This window comes from Phocoena phocoena, chromosome 16 (assembly GCF_963924675.1).
Source record: "Phocoena phocoena chromosome 16, mPhoPho1.1, whole genome shotgun sequence".
NCBI classification, from domain to species: domain Eukaryota; kingdom Metazoa; phylum Chordata; class Mammalia; order Artiodactyla; family Phocoenidae; genus Phocoena; species Phocoena phocoena.
In genome coordinates this window covers 78,806,631-78,826,275 of record NC_089234.1, presented here as the reverse complement: position 1 = coordinate 78,826,275, position 19,645 = coordinate 78,806,631, and the positions used below count along the sequence as shown (strand labels likewise).

At 42.3% G+C, this 19,645-nt stretch overlaps 1 protein-coding gene across 2 annotated transcripts in view; it reads left to right on the top strand.

Moving 5' to 3' along the window:
* The window catches only part of SLC35F3 (solute carrier family 35 member F3), a 292,530-nt gene extending 289,758 nt beyond the window's left edge, over positions 1 to 2,772 (top strand). The window contains exon 8 of one of the 2 annotated variants that reach the window (XM_065894431.1): positions 1,261 to 2,772. In XM_065894431.1, the coding sequence (XP_065750503.1) occupies positions 1,261 to 1,496 (236 nt within the window). In that variant the 3' untranslated portion in view covers positions 1,497 to 2,772. The remainder of the gene's footprint in view (positions 1 to 1,260) is intronic. The other variant, XM_065894432.1, reaches the window with a different exon arrangement.
* The last annotated feature ends 16,873 nt before the right edge of the window (positions 2,773 to 19,645 follow it).

Here is a 19,645-nt window from a genome sequence, read left to right as displayed (position 1 = left end):
GGACTCTCAACCACTGCGCCACCAGGGAAGCCCACAAAGTGCTTTTTTTCAGGTTTAACTTTTACCTCTCTACCCACCCTCCAGACAGAGGTGAGAGTCAGGTGCAAGGGGGGATGACAGAGCAGCCCCCTCATGCGGCGGGCGAGCTGGGGGCGGGGGACAGCGGTCCAGCATGTCAGGCTTCAGAAGCGGCACATGCAAGTCAGAAAACCCTCTTTCACAAAATGCATTCAAAAAAAGCAATCTAGGGCTTCCCTGGTGGCGCAGTGGTTGAGAGTCCGCCTGCCGATGCAGGGGACACGGGTTCGTGACCCGGTCCGGGAAGATCCCACATGCCGCGGAGCGACTGGGCCCGTGAGCCCTGGCCGCTGAGCCTGCGCGTCCGGAGACTGTGCTCCGCAACAGGAGAGGCCACAGCAGTGAGAGACCCGCGTACCGCAAAAAAAAAGCAATCTAATTCTCCCTTGTGGAGAGGCAGGCCCTAAATTTTCTTTGTTTGATTTAGTTAGGAAAAGAGAACAAGAAAGCAAAAAAAGAAAACCAACATTTGAAACGCTTTTGATCTTTAGTTATGAAGAGAATGATGATCTAGATTTGTACGACCTGACATGAATCCTGTCCTCATTTTGTTCCCTCACCTGATGTGGGTCAGGAATGAGCTTCTTGGGCCTTTAATCAACTTTCATAATCGGTGGTGACACAGGTGGCATTAGAGCCTCACACTAATAATATCCTGGGGTGGAACAAAAGTTGGTATTTATTATCTTCAAAGAACCAGGTCAAGTTTGGTCTTCAAAACGTATATTATATATATCATGCTCTTAAATTATAAAAATAAAGTATGTCACTGTAGAAAATGTGAAAAGTGCCAAGAATATAAAGAAAGCAGTAACGTTTTAATTATCCTGCCAACCCGGAGGTGGCCACGATTAACTTTGGTGGATGTATATATTAATACACACGCACATCTCCAACTGCCCCTGGTGTTTCGTTTTGTCTCTCGCACAGATTAATGTGGGAACTAAGGTATCAGGTCAATTGGGGAAAGTGAAACACAGCGCAAGGCCTCGCAGCAGACAGGGTTTGTAAAGTTAACGGGGGATTTCTGGGAGGCAGCCTCTGCCCGCCTGGTCAAGGGAAAACAGCTCCGGGCCCGCGGAAGGGGGCGCCCCCCAGGCTCTGGCCTGGCCGGGGCCCTGCTCTCCTGATGGCCTGGCAAGATCGCCCCCCGCGGTAACCCACGCTCTCCATCCCCTGCAGTTGTTGATCGCTACACCAGTAAGATCGTCTTCAATGGGGTCCGGGTCATCGCCATGGTCATCATCGGCCTGGGCTTCCTCCTCCTGCTTCTGCCCGAGGAGTGGGACGTCTGGTTGATGAAGCTGCTCACCCGCCTGAAAGTGAGGAAAAAGGAGGAGGCGGCGGAGGGCGGCGCGGACCTGGGCTCGGGACCTCAGAACAAGGGCGGAAGGGCCCGGCCCTCCTTCGCCCGCTGACGGTCTGCCCGAGAACTCTGTGTGACGCTCGCGTGGGTGACTCGGAATCTCTTCCCCGCAGGGGGAACCTCGGTTTGGTGAGGTGTACATACCTGTACAGTTTTGGTAATCTGCGGTGAGTTATATGGTATTTATTGGCATGTCCAATTTGCTTGCACTTTTTTTCACATCAGACCTTTCAACTTAAGGGTACCAGTTAAATACGGGAGAGAAAAGAACCTCTCCGCTCTTTTTAGATGATAAAGCAGCAGAAAATGTTGCTTGCCTAGATTGTTTGGGATGACAGATGTTCTCGACAAGGCAGGGCAGGTGTTTGGACTCTTCCCAACTGAAAATTACACTGCATGCTGATTATTTTTCAGCTCTGGTAGGTCATACCGTGTTTTATACCAGAGCTGTACTCTTAATTTTAAGGGATTTCAATGAACCAAAAGATCACTCTGAGTTCATCTGGATAAACGGATTGTTGGATGGATGGGTTGATGTGGTGTGAAAAGCTGGAGCAGAAAAGGATAATGGACATGGAAAAAAACCACGGACTGTGGCTAACTGGGGGTGGCGATCGGAGGAGGACGGGCCCGAGCCGGGTAACAGAAAGGGAAGGTTAAGTCCCAGCCCCAGCTGGCTTGCTCTCACGTGTCTATGTAAGATCATGGAAGAGAAGTTACAGTGCCTTCTACAGAATTTTTGTCTTTACCTATGTGAAGCGAGGTGACTTTATAGGTCACTGGTGCCGTCTTATCATTTAGATGTAGAAATCTTTAGAAACAAAAGACTATACATTGTGTGTGTGTGTGTGTGTGCGCGCGTGTGTGTGTGTACAAAAGTGGCAAAGCTGATGACCGGTGTAGTAGAACACGGGTCATGGTGTGCATATAAGGTAGACTCCACAGAAGATGAATTGCTGGTTGCTTTTACTTCCTGAACAAGACCGCAAGATTTACCGAATCTGCAAACCTTTTTATGAAACTTTTAAGCACCGGGCTGTTTACTTCCACAATTGAGGTCTGCCAGAAAATTCTATCTGTGATAGATCTGTAAAGAGGGACAAGGGGGTTAGAGTTTACTATTTTTGAAGTTTACATTGTTACATAACGAATTGGAAACCTTATTTTGAAACGGTGTCATAACCCAGTGGTGTGCTCTGTAACCATGGAGTCTTTCGTTTCCTAGGGGAAAGGGCATTCGTGACCTGAACTTTTTAAGCAAATTATTATTCTCGGTTTCCATTACCTGTTTAACCAAACAGATTAATAAACGATTTAAAAAAGAAGCATTCGGCGCCGTCTTGGTGGCAACTCTGTTCCTTTCCCACTAGGCTAGACCTGACTTTCCAGCTTCCTCACCTTATACTTTTCTCCCAGCGAGCCCCACTCTCCTGAACCTTCAAGGCACAGGAAGCCATTCAGCCGTCTCAAGGGAAGAAAGTTCTTATTGCAGACAGAGTTGACTTTCACAAAAGAGAAATGCAAGACACAGAGGCGGCCTCGAAGGAAAGGTCTCCGGGCAGTGTTCCCCTCCCGTCCTCCTGCCCCGTCCTGTCTCCTCTCCTCGGATGCCGCCCTCTGTGTAGCTCTGGGGTTGCAGCCCTTTCCTATGCAGCCCGGTTCCCTGGCTCCCTTACACTCGGGCCTCAGAGTGGCAGCCTCGGTCCCTAAACTGACCTGGTCTTCCAGCTCAGCTCCCACACCTGACTTCTGCCTTAGGTGCCCTGACCTGTTCAGGCTCTAGAGGGAATTTGATGTAACGTGTATGTCACTGTTGCAGGCAGCTGTGGCCAGGCGCTCTGAGGTCCAATGTCTCTCATCCTCTGGCCACAAAGGGCTGGGTTCTCTAAGAGGGCGTGTGAATGGAGAGGAGATGACAGCCTCTTTAGGACACTTTGCCCCGACACCCATCCCTAGAGCATCTGTACACCATGCAACACTTGCTACGTGGGGTTGTAACCTGGGGAGTGTAGTCGTCCAGATCAAAGGGCTCCCCTGCCCATGTCTCCCGTGCTCGCCGGGAGCCCTACAGTGGAGCCCGAGCCCATCACCTCCATGACTGTCTGGGCTCCCAGCCTCTCGAGTTACCCCAAGGTGCCAAACAAATATTTCCTTTGTAAGCCATAACCTGAAAAATTGGGAAACCCTACACGAGAGCAGATTTACCTTCTTCTCCCATGGGCATAAAAGACTGTGAAGACCCCAAAGAATTAAGAGTAGGGACTCAAAGAGATCTTTATACACCTATAATCGGAGCAGCATTATTTACAGCAGCCAAGGGGTGGAAGCAACCCAGGTGTCCATGGATGGATGAATGGATACACAACACGTGGTAAACACGCACAATGGAATAGTATTCAACCTTAGAAAGGAATGCAATTCTGACCCAGGCTACAACACGGAGGAACCTTGAAGACACTATACTAAGTGAAATAAGCCACTCACAGGGGACAAATATTAGCTGATTGCACTAATATGAGGTACCTGGAGTCGTGGAACTCACAGAGACAGAAAGTAGGATGCTGGTTATTGGGGGCTGGGAATGAGGGGTTATTGTTCAATGGGTGCAGAGTTTCAGTTTTATAAGATCAAAGACGTTCTGGAGGTCAGTGGTGGTGCTGGTTGCCCAACAGTATGAATGTACTTCCTGCCTCTGAGCTGTGCACTGAGAAAGGGTCCAAATGGTAACTTTTTATGTTATGTATGTTTTACTCCAATTACAAAAAAAGACTATGAAGAGTAAGGTATGTGAAATAGAAAGGTTAGGTACGTGAAATAGAAAGGTTAAAACTTGCAGGAGAGGTTCATGCCCCTTTCAGGACATTATAAACCTGAGTTGGGGTGAGGGTTGGAGATGTAAGAGATTTCTTTCCAAGAATGCAAACCACAACTCCTCTGACCCCCTCTATCCCTACCATGCAGATTTCGAGAATTGGGAGGAGCTATGGCAAACCAGGAAGGACCCATGAACAGAAAATCTCAGGAAGGGGTTCCTTCTGATGGAACCTTGGGGGTGGCTTTGGGAAACAGGCTCCATTTTTGCTCCCCCTGGGGGGATTGTCTGCCCCCTAGAGGCCAGTCTGGAAAACAGTTAAAGGATTTCTCTATTTTTGCTCCTTTAAGGAACAAAAGTAAAATGAAGATGGAAGGTACAAAGAGGCTATGGGGTCTCTGCTGCTCCAGCCCGCCCCCCTCAGAATGTGGACGTTTGGGGCCAGAGGATACAAAGTGATCAGCCAGCGCCCCCCTGCCACACTGAGTCAGCGCTGTCTCTAGGAACCCACCCGCTGTGCAGACCCTGAGCTCCTCCTTACTTGGGCTGACAAGGGTAAAGAGACTCCAGAGGCAGGAAGCTGTGGTCAGAGACCTACCTCCTTACAGAACAGAGGTGTTTCCGAATCTAGGCAACGATGTGTAACATGGAGTTCTTTATCTTCAATTTTCAATACAAATGATTTGTTCTAAAATTAGAATATAGTGGTAGTTGTACAATCCTACAAATATGCTAACATTTTTAAAAATTGTACACTTCAAGTGGGTGAATTTTATGGTCCGTGAATTATTGGTATATCTCAGTCAAGTGGTTTAGTGAATAAATAGTTGCCTCACAAAATGATTTAAAATTCTTTTGCCCAAATCTCACCAGTAGGAAGGACATCTGTGGGGTTGTTGGCTTGGTTTTGGCTGCCCAGCATCTGATCTCTGTTGGAAATACCATCTTGCTGTTGTTGCAGAAGCTGAAGGGAATAGAGTCTCCATTTCAGACCCCAGCGTCCGGAGGAGAAGGGGAGGGTGTGAACTGGACTTGGCCAGTGGGCCAGTCTCCCAGGGCTTAACCAGACCCCACAGAACAGCCCAGGAAGGCCATGCTGACCGGCCAGTCCTCCAGGGTCCTGCTGTGGCTCCGGCCTCCTCCCACCATGGAGGTTTGTATTCCTCCCTTTTCCAAACAGATCCTTCAGACACATACAGTCTCTAAGAGGCTTCCAAAAAATGTTTTTTTGTTTAAGACAGCAAGAAGCCACTGCTATTGCTTGAATCCAAGAACTCTGAATAATATGTGGGAGAAAACTGGAATGTTCAAAGAAAAAAGTTGGACTCTTTTTTGGGGGTTTGTTTGTTTTTACTTTCTGGTACTCACACTTCTTGAATCTGGGCTCATTATGGCCTAGCAGGACTCCTTGGTCAAACTGCTTTAAAGAATGGAGGAGACTGATTCATAAGAAATACACCCATGATATATAAATAAAGAGGGTTTAAAATTTTTTCACAATGCTTAAAATACATTTAAAATTTTTTTAAAGAATAATATTTTCCCTTACATAATTTTTCATGTATTCAGCATTGTCAAAATCTTGAGAAAGTCATTTTCTTGAGTTAAAATGGTGGTAAGCTTCAGCTAAGGCAAATCTCTAAATTATCCAAAAATGTGGAGTTACTAGTAACAAATGAGATTTTTATGTAATGTAATGTATTATGTATTGTAAATTTTAACTCAAACAAAACATTGTGAATTTTTCCTCTTATTGAAAAAAGAATAGGTTTCCTGTAAAAAAGTGGGAAATACCCATCAAGCCACAAGCCAGCAAGAAGTGCATTTGTACCCAAAGCAGCAGTAGCAGTAATAGCAGTGGCCTCTGACACCGGAGAGTGAGCCCAGAATCTCACCAAGAAGAGCTGGAGGGAACCCCCAGGCTCTTCCTCTCTGAGGGTGACAGGCACCCCACAGAAGAGGCTCTCTGCCATAAGAAAAAAATGAGAGGGACTTCAAAACCTCCAGATGGAAATTTCAGGAGTCCCCAGTGTTTATTCTCCATTAGAAACAAGACTGCTGGCCCCCTAAAGCATTCAGTTTGTTAGGAATCTATGCTATGCTATCGACCTGGGGAATCTCAGAGGCTAGGAAGAGACAAGGGTTAAAGGGCCCTGCTTATGCCCACATACAGCAGTACCTGTGCAGGGGAAATTTGGGTATAAGTAAAGAAAAGCAGTTAGCATATCACTATGGTGTTCTTTTTCAACATACACCTATGTATCAGGGACTAGAGTTCGATGTTTTTTATGCCCCTGGCCACCCTCTTGTGACACCCCATTTATGGGAACTGTAGATTCAGTTACACCGAGTAGATGTACTTATTCAGCCAGTGTTCCCTCACTCTCCTTGTTACCCGATTTTATCCCCATAGTGAGAAAACTGCATTTATGACGTACTTTCCTTTATAATCTGGAGGGTGCAGAGCAGGCAGCCTTGTGGGGATGCTGGTAGCCTAGCGCTTTTCAAGGATTTTGCAAATGTCTATACTTTGTAGATAGCCCTGCTGAATGGTACTGCACCAGATGTTGGATTTCCTCAAGGACCTCATGTGTGAGTGTGTGCATGCATTTGCCACATGTACTGTGGGCATATAGTTAGCACATCTTTCCAATCAATTAGGCTATTTCTACTTTTTTTAAATTTTGTTTAAGTAAATCATTCATGCAAACCAATCACTACATAATAATCACTAATTTTTTTAATGATACCATTAAAGTTAGACGTATACTTATCCAGCTACAACCTAGTGACTGTCTTTAACCCCTTATCCCATGCAATCATCATTTAGGGACCTGGTGTTTTTCTCCAAAGCTTAACTTTTAAAACCAAGTCTTACCATTAGCACCAATTTAAAGTCCAAAGTACATTTGGACATTTAGCTGCCCCCCAGATCTGGCTTTCCTGAGAGCGTTATTGCATCAAAAGTTTAACGTGTTACTTTTGTCTAGATTTTCTTATATTTTCTGATAGCATTTATTTTCCTGTCTTTTCTTTAAGCAGAGAGAAGGTGCTGAGTTACTGTTTAGCAGTCTCAACTACTTTTCTGAATTCTCTGTCAGAACCTTTGCTCTCTCTTACCAATGACCATTTAGTAAGATGAAATTCTAGTGAATTCTAGGTTTTACCTGTTGCAGAGCATTTTTGCTTGGTGTTTCTCAGAAATTAAGAGAATAAGCCATGTTCTGTTATCTTTTCCCATCCAGGACAAATGCTGTTAGAACTTTAGATGCCAAGAGATCACTTAAAAAACATTTGTCCAGGACTTCGGAGTATAAGAGGAATGAAAAGATTTTGAGGCCAGGGACAATAGAGGGCCACCTGCTTCTTAAATGTCAACTGCTAAAATCAATCATAATACATAAAATGAAATGAAACCTGGTCTCCAGAGTTGTCAAGGATATGTTTGTGAAAGTAACTTACAATCTGCAGAATGTTCTATGGCTCTGTTAAGTAATTATCAAGGGACTTGCACAAGGCCATATGGCTGGGAGAGGCCGAGCAGATTGTCCCATCCCCCAGGCCCTGTTTGTGGGGAGACTGCACAAAGGGAAAAGGTCTTAGGACAAGCTTCCCTGCTGAGTGACCTTGTCTAGGGCCCTTCTGAAAGAAATGTCTCCTGGGACTTTGAAAGATTTCAGTTATCATGAAATCTCTGTAAGCTGGAAGTTTTCTACAAATACCATTATGCCCATAAGTTCCCCTCTGTTATTTCTTTCTAACTAAAGTCAGTGGTAGGTTTTTTGTCCTATCTCCAGATGCAGTCACTCCACCTAACAATAGCAGAATATATGTTCTTCTCCAATGTACATGGTCCATTCTCCAAGATAGACCACATGTTGGCCACAGAACAAGTCTCCATAAATTTAAAAGAGTGAAATCATACAAACTATCCTTTCCAATCACCGTGGAATGAAACTAGAAATCAATAACAGAAGGAAACTGGAAAACTCACAAGTTTGTGGAAATTAAACAACATATTCCCAATCAACCAACAGATTGAAGGAGAAATCATAAAGAAAATTATCAAATACTGAGAGAAAAATTAAAACAAAACATACCATACCAAAACATATGGGATGCAACAAAGGCAGTATGCAGAGGAAAATTAATAGCTGCATATGCATACATTTAAAAAAGAAAAAAGATCTCAAATCTCAAAATCTAACTTTACACCTTGGGGAACAATAAAAAGAAGAGCAAACTAAACCCAAAGCTAATAGAAGGAAGGAATAATTAAGATTAGAGTGGAAATAAATAAAATAGAGATAGTTTATTAGCTATTTATTAGCTAATAAACTAATTCAACAAAGTTGCAGGGGGCAAGATCAACGCACAAAAATCAATTGTGTTCTGTATATATGCAATAAACAATCCAAGAGAGAAATTTAGAAAGAAAAAATCTTCCATTTACAATAGCACCAAAACAGAATAAAATACCTAGGAATAACTTTAACCAAGGAAGTGAAAGATTTGTACATTGAAAACTACAAACATTGCCAAAAAAAAAAAAAATTAAAGAGCCCTAAATAAGTGGAAAGATATCCTATGTTCATGAATTGGAAGACTTAGCATTGTTTAAGATATCAGTACTATCCAAAGTGATATACAGATTCAAACCAATCCCTATCAAAATTTCAACAGCCATTTTTGCAGAATTGGAAAAACTGATCTTCAAATTCTTATGGAATTTCAAGAGACTCAAATAGCCAAAACAACCTTGAAAAAGAAGAACAAAATCAGAGGACTCACACCTCCTGATTTCAAAATTTACTTCAAAGCTGTAGTAATTAAAATGGTGTGGTACTGGCATGAGGATTAACAAATAGACCAATGGAATAGAAATGAGATTCAGAAATAAACCCATATATCTATGGTCAATTGATTTTTGACAAGGATGCCAAGTACACCCAATGAGGAAAGGTCAATCTCTTTAACAAATAGTGCTGGGACAACTGGATCTCCACATGCAAAAGAATGAAGTTCAAACCCTACCTTATGCCATATACAAAAATTAACTCAGAATGGATCAGAGACCTAAATAAAAGAGCAAAAACCTCTTAAAACTCTTAGAAGATAAGATAGGAGTAAATCTTCATGACTTGACTTTGGCAATGATACCAGAAGCTTGAGAAACAAAAGAAAATAAGTTGAACTTCATCAAAATTAAAAATTTTGTGCATCAAAGTACATTATCGAGACAGTAAAAAATACAATCTACAGAATGGGAGAAAATATTTGAAAATCATATATCTGATAAGGGTTGAATAATCAGAATATATAAAAACTTCTAATGCTCAACAATAAAAAGACAAACAACCCATTAAAAATAAGCAAAGAACTTGAATAAACATTTCTCTAATGAAGATATGCAAACGGCCAATAAGCACAGAAGAAGATGCTCGACATCACTAATCATTAGGGAAAAGCAAGTCAAAACCACAGTAAGATACCACTTCATACCTACTAGGATGGCAATGTTTATATATATTTTTTTAATTAAAAGTTTGGTTTGCCCCAATGCCTCTCTGTTGAATAAATGAGTGGGTAAAGTGAGTATTTAATTTCGCTTTATAATCTTAGTTTCTAGGACATGCCTGCTACATGGTGGGTGCTCAATAAATATTGAATTATTTATGACTTTTTACTTGGATATTAACTTACAACTGCAACTGAAATGTCAAATCCCAACTCCCAACCTTTACCTGAATTTGGGAACAGTCAAGTTTTGACCTGAAAAACCTAAAGAGCTGCCTCACTTCCCATTTTTGATTGGTTGGTGGGGCCCTGTAATATATATGTGTGTGTGTGTGTGTGTGTGTGTGTGTGTGTGTGTGTATGTATTTTTAAACATTGATCTGGTTTGTGAGGATGTGGGAAAATTGGAACTCATACATTGCTGGTGGGAATGTAAAATGGTACAACTACTGTGGAAAAGTTTTCCATTTCCCCAAAAAGCTAAACATAGAATTACCATATGACCCAGCAGTTCCACTCCTAGGTATAGACCCCAAAGAATCAAAAACAGGAATGTGAACAGATATTTGTACACAGATATTTGAACACTTCTACAATGTTCACTACAACATTATTCACAACAGCCAAAAGGTAGAAACAACCCAAGTGCCCATCAAAAGATGAATGGATAAACAACATAAAATATAGACATACACTGGAATATCATTCAGCCATAAAACGTATGAAGTTCTGATGCATGCTACAACATGGATAAATTTGGGAAATATTAAGCTAAGTGAAATAAGCTGGTCACTGAAGGACAAATGCTGTATGATTTCACTTTTACAACGTACCTAGAATATTAGGTACTCCACAAACTTACTGACATAGGCTTAGGAAGTAGATGAGAGGTTACCAGGGCCCAGGAGGGAGAGAAGGAAATGGGGAGTTATTGCTTAATGGGTACAGAGTTTCTGTTTGGAGTGAAAAGTTTTGGAAATACATAGTGACAATGGTTACATAGCAGTTTGAATATAATTAATGACACTGATTTATATGGTTAAAGTTGCAAATTTTATGTTACCTTTATTTTACTACAATTTTTTTTTTTAAGCATGGGCTATGGATGGAGACAGAAAATAGAATGTGGTAAGTACTACGATGGTCATATATCCAAGGACAGATGGGGTGGGACTGGAACTGACTAATGGCCTAGGAAAGAAGGAGCCCAGGAAGACTTTATAGATGACGTACCACTTAAGTGAGCATTTTCAAGGTAAATAAAGTGGGAGAGGAGTACTAAAAACAGAGGGAAGAGCAATATTTATGGCAGAAGATAATCCTAGAGAGACACGTAGGGTGCAATCATGAGTATTAATCCTTCCAAATACCCACCTTTTCCTGACTGATGCATAAACTGTGACTAAAAAGAGCTTAGGCCAAAAGGACCATTGGGGAGGTGTCCTATCCTCACAAAGCACCATGATGGAACTCTAGGAGGGAGCAGGTAGCAGGCATCTGTCTAAAAATTGACAAAGAGCAGAGCCAGGGGCGATCACACACTGTCAGAGCAGGTGGAGGCAGGCTGGTCCTAGAATCCCATCTGGGACTGTACATGGGTGCCATGCTGATAAGATCAGCTAATGGACTCAAGAGTGGCTGCTTTCAACAGAGATGTGACCAGATCAATCAAGCAAGCAAAGAATCAATAAGGAGGGCACTTCAGTTCCCCAGCCAAGGTCTGGCAGAGAGAGTTCCGTGTGGATGAAGAGTCAGCAAGTGGAAAAGTCAACTAAAAATAGAAACTCTTTTAACTTTTATGGGAACTCGTAAGTGTATACTACACGATTTTATTAACATTAGAATTAATAATAGATGTTTGCAGGAAACACTACATGTTTCCAAACAACTCAACCATAGGGAATCCTAAGACTCTTTTAGGCTGTTGCTAGGTTATTTTATACGTCACTCACGATGAAGAAATCGATTCTAAAAATTCTGTGTATGCTAAAGAACATATTTCCTCTTTCATCTGTAGTAGTCTGTCACTCTCGTGTATGAATCTGGGAATTGTTCTAAACAATTCATACTAACAACTAGAAACTAAAGTGATTTCTTCAGCATCTATGATGTTTTGCTTTAGTGCATTACTTTTGAGGTTCTATTAATTAAATTCAACATTTGATACAGTTCTAGCTGTGCAGCAACAGCAAGAAAAAGCAGCAGTCATTATATTCAGTGGCTTGCAGTTTCTGTCCAGTCTACACCAGGCCTCTGAGCAGCCCCGGGAGTGGGGAAGCAGAAAAGAGTCCTTTGATCTGCTCTGGCTATGTGTCTACAGCTATTAGCTCACTACCTCGGTCACTGGAAAATACTATGGAGCCACTTTTTTGAGGCAAAGCACACCATTTCCAGAAAGGCCTTTTTGAAATTCAAAGTCAGAATCTGGAAAGAGCCATCCGCCATCCACTGAGCTCATGGAGCCTGTTACTCAGAATTCGCTTCAGTGACCGGCCACCAAGTCACCCCTTACACCCCTGAGAGAATGTGACACAGGGCAGCTAGGCTCTTTTTCTTAGTCAAATAGTGCCACGATGATGCCGCATTAAAAGTCCACCTGGAACTCAGTGGCTTCAACACGCATTTGTGTGCCTGGGTTCATGGGTCTGCAAGGGATTGCGCTGTGGCTGCCAGGCCTGGCTCAGCTGAGCGGCCCGGCGGCAGGTGAGGGTCTGCCTGGGCTGGCTGCCAGGCTGGTGCAGGGCTCAGCTGAAGGGGATGCGCACGTCTCTTCTACTATGCAGCTGCCCTTGTTCTTTGTTCTTATTTTTGTCTTTCACTCTTTTTCTGCCTTTTGTGGTTTTAATATTGAGCACTTTACATGATTCTATTTTCTCTCCTTTTTAGAATATAAATTATACTTATTTTTTTTAACTGTTGTTAGTGGTTGCCGTAGAGTTTGCAATATACATTTACAACTAATCCAAATAACACTATACCACGTCATGTGTAGTGTGAGTACCTTATAATAACAAAATAATCCTAATTTCCCCCATCCCTTGTTATCATTGCTGTCATTCATTTTATTTATATGTAAGTGTACATATACACACATATGAAAAAGATGCATAAGCGTACATAATCGCATACATTGTTGCTATTATCGTTCTTAATAAACTGTTATCCACTAAGTCAGTTAGAAATAAAAATAAAAATTTTAATTTTACCTTTACTTACTCCTTTTTCAAAGCTCTTCCTTTCTTTATGTAGACCCAAGTTTCTGACCTATTTTTTATTCTCTCTAAAGAATTTGTTTAAACATTGCTTGCAAGGCAGGTCTACTGGCAACAAATTTCCTTGATTTTTGTTTGTTTATTTCTCCATTTTTGAAGGATAATTTTGTGGGATAAGGAATTCTAGATTGGTGGGGGTTTTCTCTCAACACTTTAAATGTTTCACTCCTTTTTTTGGAATTTATTTATTTATTTACTTACTTTTATTTTATGGTTGCATTGTGTGTTCGTTGCTGCGCACGGGCTTTCTCTAGTTGCGGCGAGCGGGGGCTACTCTTCATTGTGGTGCACGGGCTTCTTATTGCGGTGGCTTCTCTTGTTGCAGAGCACAGGCTCTAGGTGTGTGGGCTTCAGTAGTTGTGGCACGCGGGCTCAGTAGTTGTGTCTCACAGGCTCTAGAGCACAGGCTCAGTAGTTGTGGTGCATGGGCTTAGTTGCTCCACGCATGTGGGATCTTCCCGGACCAGGGCTCGAACGCATGTCCCCAGCATTGGCAGGTGGATTCCTAACCACTGTGTCACCAGGGAAGTCCGTTTCACTGCTTCTATTGCCTGCCTGGTTTCTGAGCAGAAACCACCTGTAATTCTTATCTTTCTCTGTAGATACAGGATTTTTTTCCCTATCTTTGATTTTCTATAGTTTGAAAACGATATGCCTGAGTTATTTTGTTTTTGTTTTTGCATTTATTTATATTATCGTGTTCTCTGAGCTTCCTGGAGTTGTGTTTTGGTGTCTGACATTAAGTTGGTAGAAATTATCAGCCATTATTGTTTCAAATATTTCTTCTGTTTCTTTCTCCCTTTCTTCTCCTTCTCGGTATTCCCATTTTGGGTGTGTTACCTGTCAGTGTTGTCTCACTGTCCTTGCATATTCTGTTCTGTTTTTCCAGTCTTTGTTTCTTTGCTTTTCAGTTAGGGAGGTTTCTATTGATACATCCTCCAGCTCAGAGATTCTCTCCTCAACTGTATCTAGTCTACTAAGAAGCCCATCAAAGGCATTCTTCATTTCTATGACAGTGTTTTTTATCTCTAGCGTTTCTTTTTGGTTCTTTCTTAGGATTTCCATCTCTCCCCACTTACATTGCCCATCTGTTCTTGCCTGCTGTCTCTTTTACCCCTTAACACATGAATTATAGTTGTGATAAATTCCCAATCTGAAGATTCCAACATCCCTGTCATTCCTGCTTCTGATGCTTGCTCTGTCTCTTCAAGTTATGTTTTTTTTGCCTTTTGGTATGCCTTGTAAATTTTTTCTTGATAACCGGACATGCTGTACCAGCTAAAAGGAACTGTTGTAAATAGGTCTTTAGTAACGTGGTAAGGTATAAGGGGAGGGGAACCATTCTATAGTCCTGTGTATGATTAGGTCTCTTTCAGTGAGCCTGTGCTCTGGACTGTAGACTTCTCAAATGAGTCTTATTTTTTTCCTCCTCTCTTAGGTGGGAGAGGATGGCTAGAGTGGGCTAGAGTTGGGTATTTCCCTTTTCCCACGTGGAAGGCTGTTGCTGTCTGGAGTTGGGTATTTCCCTTGCCCAGGTCTCTTGGGGTCTGATAATACCCCCAGCAGGTTCGGCTCTGGTTAACTAGTTTCTTCTGATGGAAGGCTTTGTTAAGAAGAACAGAGTGCACCAGCATATTTCAGAATGGCTCCTTTTCCCCTCCCCCTGCTAGAAGCATGAGGGAATTTTCCTCCGATATTTACTGTGGGAACCTGGTTGAGCTCCTGGAGGTCAGTTTCACAGTCGTGGAGGCCCCCTATGACCGGGTCCCCCTGGAGTTTTTAACTCTCAGAGTGGTCCACACTGAGCCTCTGGCATTTGTCAATTACAGTTCTGACTTTCCTACCCTGGCACTCGTTCCCACGTAGTTTCTGTTTGTTTGTCTCTGCTAAGTTTTCTCTGTGTTCATCTGTCTGTCTCTCCAGTCTTGGGGGCAGTGGTTTGCCTTCTGTCCTAGAACAGTTGATTTTTTAGTCTGTTCAGCTTTTTACTTGTTAGGATGGAGTGGCAAATTCTAAGCTCCCCACATGCAGAGCTGGAAACCAGAAGGGCTTTCCTTACTCTTTCAAAATACTCTAAGAAGTAATGAGGTGGACCAAAACAGAAATGATTACAGAAGCACAGACTGCCCAGACATAGATGCCGCTCCCATCCGACCCTCTGATCCTTCAGCGAAAGGGCTGTTCTACTCTGCAGGCTGCCGGCTGCCCCTCCCCCTTCTCCAGTGGTCACTTCCATCAGGGCTCTTGGCTTGACGCGCACGTTTTCAGCCTAACTCCTGCAGTGGTCATCCTTCTTGGGCTCCCATGCCGATTCATGATTCTCAGCCTGTCCCTTATTTCCCACCATAAGATAAACCCATTCCTTTTTGGCCAGTGTGTCCCCATTCTGGCCATGGCCAGAGACATAGGATTCAAGCTTCTTCGTCTCTGTAGGGCTGAGAATGTGGAGAGATTTACTCCAGTCCCAGGGTGAGGAATATGCTGTTATTGGCAAGGTAAACGAGAATTCACCACCCTGCAGGTGAAGCCCTTCCCACCATAAGCACACCGTCTAGCAATTCTCTAAGCATCCGATAATCAGAGGCCGTATAGAATGATAATTGCCTCACATCTCGTAACACGACAGTTGTTCACTCACCTGGAGCATGTAGCCTATGTTTACATTAGCTCTTAGTGCCCACGGTAATTGTACTTATTTTACTTGCAGTCAACTAGACCCCTAAGATTTAGTTAGATGTTCATTCCGTCCTATTCCCCTGAAATTGTTTTGTTTTGGACACAAACAGGATTTCACACTTACCGTTTATTTGTTTGTCCCATAAATACTGTAAAAATGGAATCTGCATAACTGAACCAGCTCCTGTCTTTAAGAAACTTTGAAATTAATAAGAGGACTGACCAAGGTCACCAGGACCTCTGATATTAAGGCAGCGTGAGACGATTGACTCTCAGGGGCAGACTTTGTGCTGTTTGGATCGGGAGGGATTGCAAACTACTTCATGAAGGAAATAACTTTTTGAGTTGGGCCTAATGAATAGGGTTTTCAGAAACAGGTGGGTGGCTGGGCAGTTCAGATGACTGGAAGAGCAGGAAGAGAGGCAGAATGTTAGAGGCAAGATCTGGGAACAGCAAATAGCTAAGATAAAGAGATGGGCATCTGTAGGGAGCAGTAGGAGATAAAGTCAGAAGACAGGCTAAGTCCTAATGTGAGGGTCTTCAGTGCCATGCTGGGATATCAGGGCATTTGTTGGTCAGCAATAGAAAGCCACTAGAACTAAGTAAGCCACTAGAACTAATTAACTAATTAAGTAGCATGATTCAATCTTCTTTATACCAGCCCATCATCCTAACCTGTTGAGATCCTTGAGTCTTTCACTAAAACTATGAGCTATCGCCTCCATCCCCAGACCCTATGCAGGTTTGATAAGCATCCTTGATTACGCTTCTCTAATTCAACTACAAAATATATAAAAGTGATAACCCTAGTCACAACTCTAAAAGTGACCTTCCTTCAGGGTGATTACCCAGATTCCTTGGGCTATGCTTATCCAACCATGTATCACTCACGTATAGCAGCATCTAGTCCACAGTTCTCAAGAGCAGATATTATTGATTGCTTATTTCAGTACACATGATTTACACTCATTATCTTTTTTAAACCTTTCGCCAGCCCTCTGAGATGAAGCTATTGAAGTTTACTGTGCATTCTTTTAAACTGCAAAATCTTTCCCATCCCAGACGTTTGAATCTCAACCTTGAATGGATTGGTCTTCAATCAATCTTCTAAGAAAGTATGGATTTTATCAAATAGATCCTTCATAAAACCTTTGGTGAACTGTAACTCCTTTAATATCTACCTGGTTAATATAAAGAATTGTAGAATTCACAAGATCAATTAGAAACTTCATTATTGTTTGTGTTTATTGAGGCTAACTAGAAAGTTTCAAGTCTGGCACAGGGGAATAATGAAATACAGTTTCAACCTAGCCAAGAAGCTAAGTAGACCTGAATTTCCTGACAATTTTTAAATAATCTAACAGTACCAGCATGAGCCCTTAGTTGCCTAGGTAATAAAGCAGGTTTCCATGGAAACCCATTGGTCTGTATCAAAGAAATGCTTTGAATTTTAATGGGGTGAAAGAGCATCATCTAAGAAAGACCAAATAGTTATTGCTAACTGAACTGTTCTTGGTGGTGACGGCCTTTTATGTTCATATTTGTTAATAGCGGTGGTTGTTTTTGCCAGAAAAACAAGCTTTAGATATGCAAATAATCGTAATAGCTAATACTGTCTTCTCTCCTCTACACACCACAAGAGAGTTTCTTTTTTTTTAAAGAAATATTTATTTATTTATTTATTTTTGGCTGCGTTGGGTCTTCATTGCTGCGTGCGGGCTTTCTCTAGTTGAGGCGAGCGGGGGCTACTCTTCGTTGCGGTGCGCAGCCTTCTCATTGCGGTGGCTTCTCTTGTTGCAGAGCACGGGCTCTAGGTGTGTGGGCTTCAGTAGATGTGGTACGTGGGCTCAGTAGTTGTGGCTCGCGGGCTCTAGAGCGCAGGCTCAGTAGTTGTGGCGCACGGGCTCAGTTGCTCCACGGCATATGGGATCTTCCCGGAGCAGGGCTCGAACCCATGTCCCCTGCATTGGCAGGCGGATTCTTAACCACTGTGCCACCAGGGAAGCCCTACCAGTATATTTTATATACTTAAACTATATACATACACACAAACACACACTCATTTTATCCTTACAGCAACTGAGTTTGAATTCCCTGGAGATCCAGTGGTTAGGACTCCGTGCTTTCACTGCCGAGGGCCCGAGTTCAATCCCTGGTCGGGGAACTAAGATCCCGCAAGCTGAGTAGTGCAGCCAAAAAACAAAATAAAACAAAAAACAACAACTGAGGTAAGTGGTATTATTATCCTCATTTTACAGATGAGGAAACTCAGAGATAAGAAATGGAATAACTTACCTAACATCATACAACCAGTAAGAAGACAGCTGTGATGTGAAGTAAGGCAATCTGGCTACTCCACACTAAGCCTTTATTCTGTTAGCTCTCTACACCCCCCTCGCCACCCCAGCTTGTATTCCCTCCATCCCCCTAACTTAATTTTATTATGATTTTTTTGTTTTAAGATTTTTTGATGTGGACCATTTTTAAAGCCTTTATTGAATTTGTTACAATATTGCTTCTGTTTTTGGTTTTGGTTTTTTGGCCCCGAGGCATGTGGGATCTTAGTTCCCCGGCCAGGGATTGAACCCATGCCCCCAGCAGTGGAAGGTGAAGTCTCAACCACTGGACCACCAGGGAAGTCCCGATTATGATTTTTAAATGAATAGTTAGTATTTACATTATTGTGGCTATGCCAACCTTGCTAATTTCTGAGCCAAGTAATATACTATTTACATATTTCTTTTCTTTTTTCTCCTTCCTTTTTACTGAGGCTTGATACTAGCCCTTTTGGGGAGTCTGAAATTCTACCTACCTATTGTTAATTTTCTTCTCAAATGTGCCAATGTTTCTGCCATATGTACATTAACAGTTTGTGTGTTTATTTCCTGAGAACACTTTCCTTCCTTTCTTCTGCTATGATACCTATTGGCTCTCTGCAAAGATTTCATTGTGAGATTTCCCTTTGTGCCACAGATCCTCTTTCCTGGATCCTGTGCCATGTCTTCCTTTTGATTTCTTGTTTTTGGTGGAAGGTATTCTCCATAGCCTGTTACAGCAAAGTGTATGAGAGGTTTTCGAAAATCTGAAAATGTCTCTATCCTGCCCTCACAATTGATTGATAGTTTAGCTGGCTCTCGAATTCTAAGCTGCAAATAATTTTCCCTCAGAATCTTGAAGGTATTTGATTTGTTGTCATTTGCCTTCTGATGCCACTTGAGAAAGACAAAGCCATTCTGATTGCCAGTAATTTGTAAGTAGTCTTTATTTAGCTTAATAGAAGTTTCCAGGGGCATCTCTGGTGTTCTGAACTTTCACAACATGCCTCGATTTGAGTCTCTTCCACACCTTTTGCTAGGCACACGGTGAGCCTTTTCAATCTAGAGTCTTGTGTCCTTTGGTTCTGGGAAATTTCCTCCCCTCTCTTTTCTCTCTTTCTTGAACTGTTAGTAGGATGTTTGGATTTAAAGGACTGATCCCCTAATTTTCTTTCTTTCTCTTATATTCCATCTTACTCTTATTTTCTTTGTCTTTCAGGAAGATTGTATCAAGTTCTTTTTATTTCTGCACCTCAAGTTAACAAAGACTTAAAGTCATGCCTTCGGCAAGATAGGAGTTTAAGTATCTCTCATGCAAAAGTCCAGAGGTAGGCTGCCCAGTGTTGGCATGACAGCTCTGCTCTATGAAGAGGCCCCATCGGGCTCCTTCTATGCCCACATGTGCATTATGGATCACACCAGTTATCTTTTTAGGAAAGTTTCCTTAGTTGCAAGAAAATACTTTTACTCGCATGTCAAGAATTAGTCACATAGCTATATCTACATCTCAGTTGGAGAATCCACTCGGCCACATATTTTATGCGTGTCTTGGACAACTGGAATCCTCTTGTCATCTATAAGTACATTGTCTAATACGGTAGCTGCTACC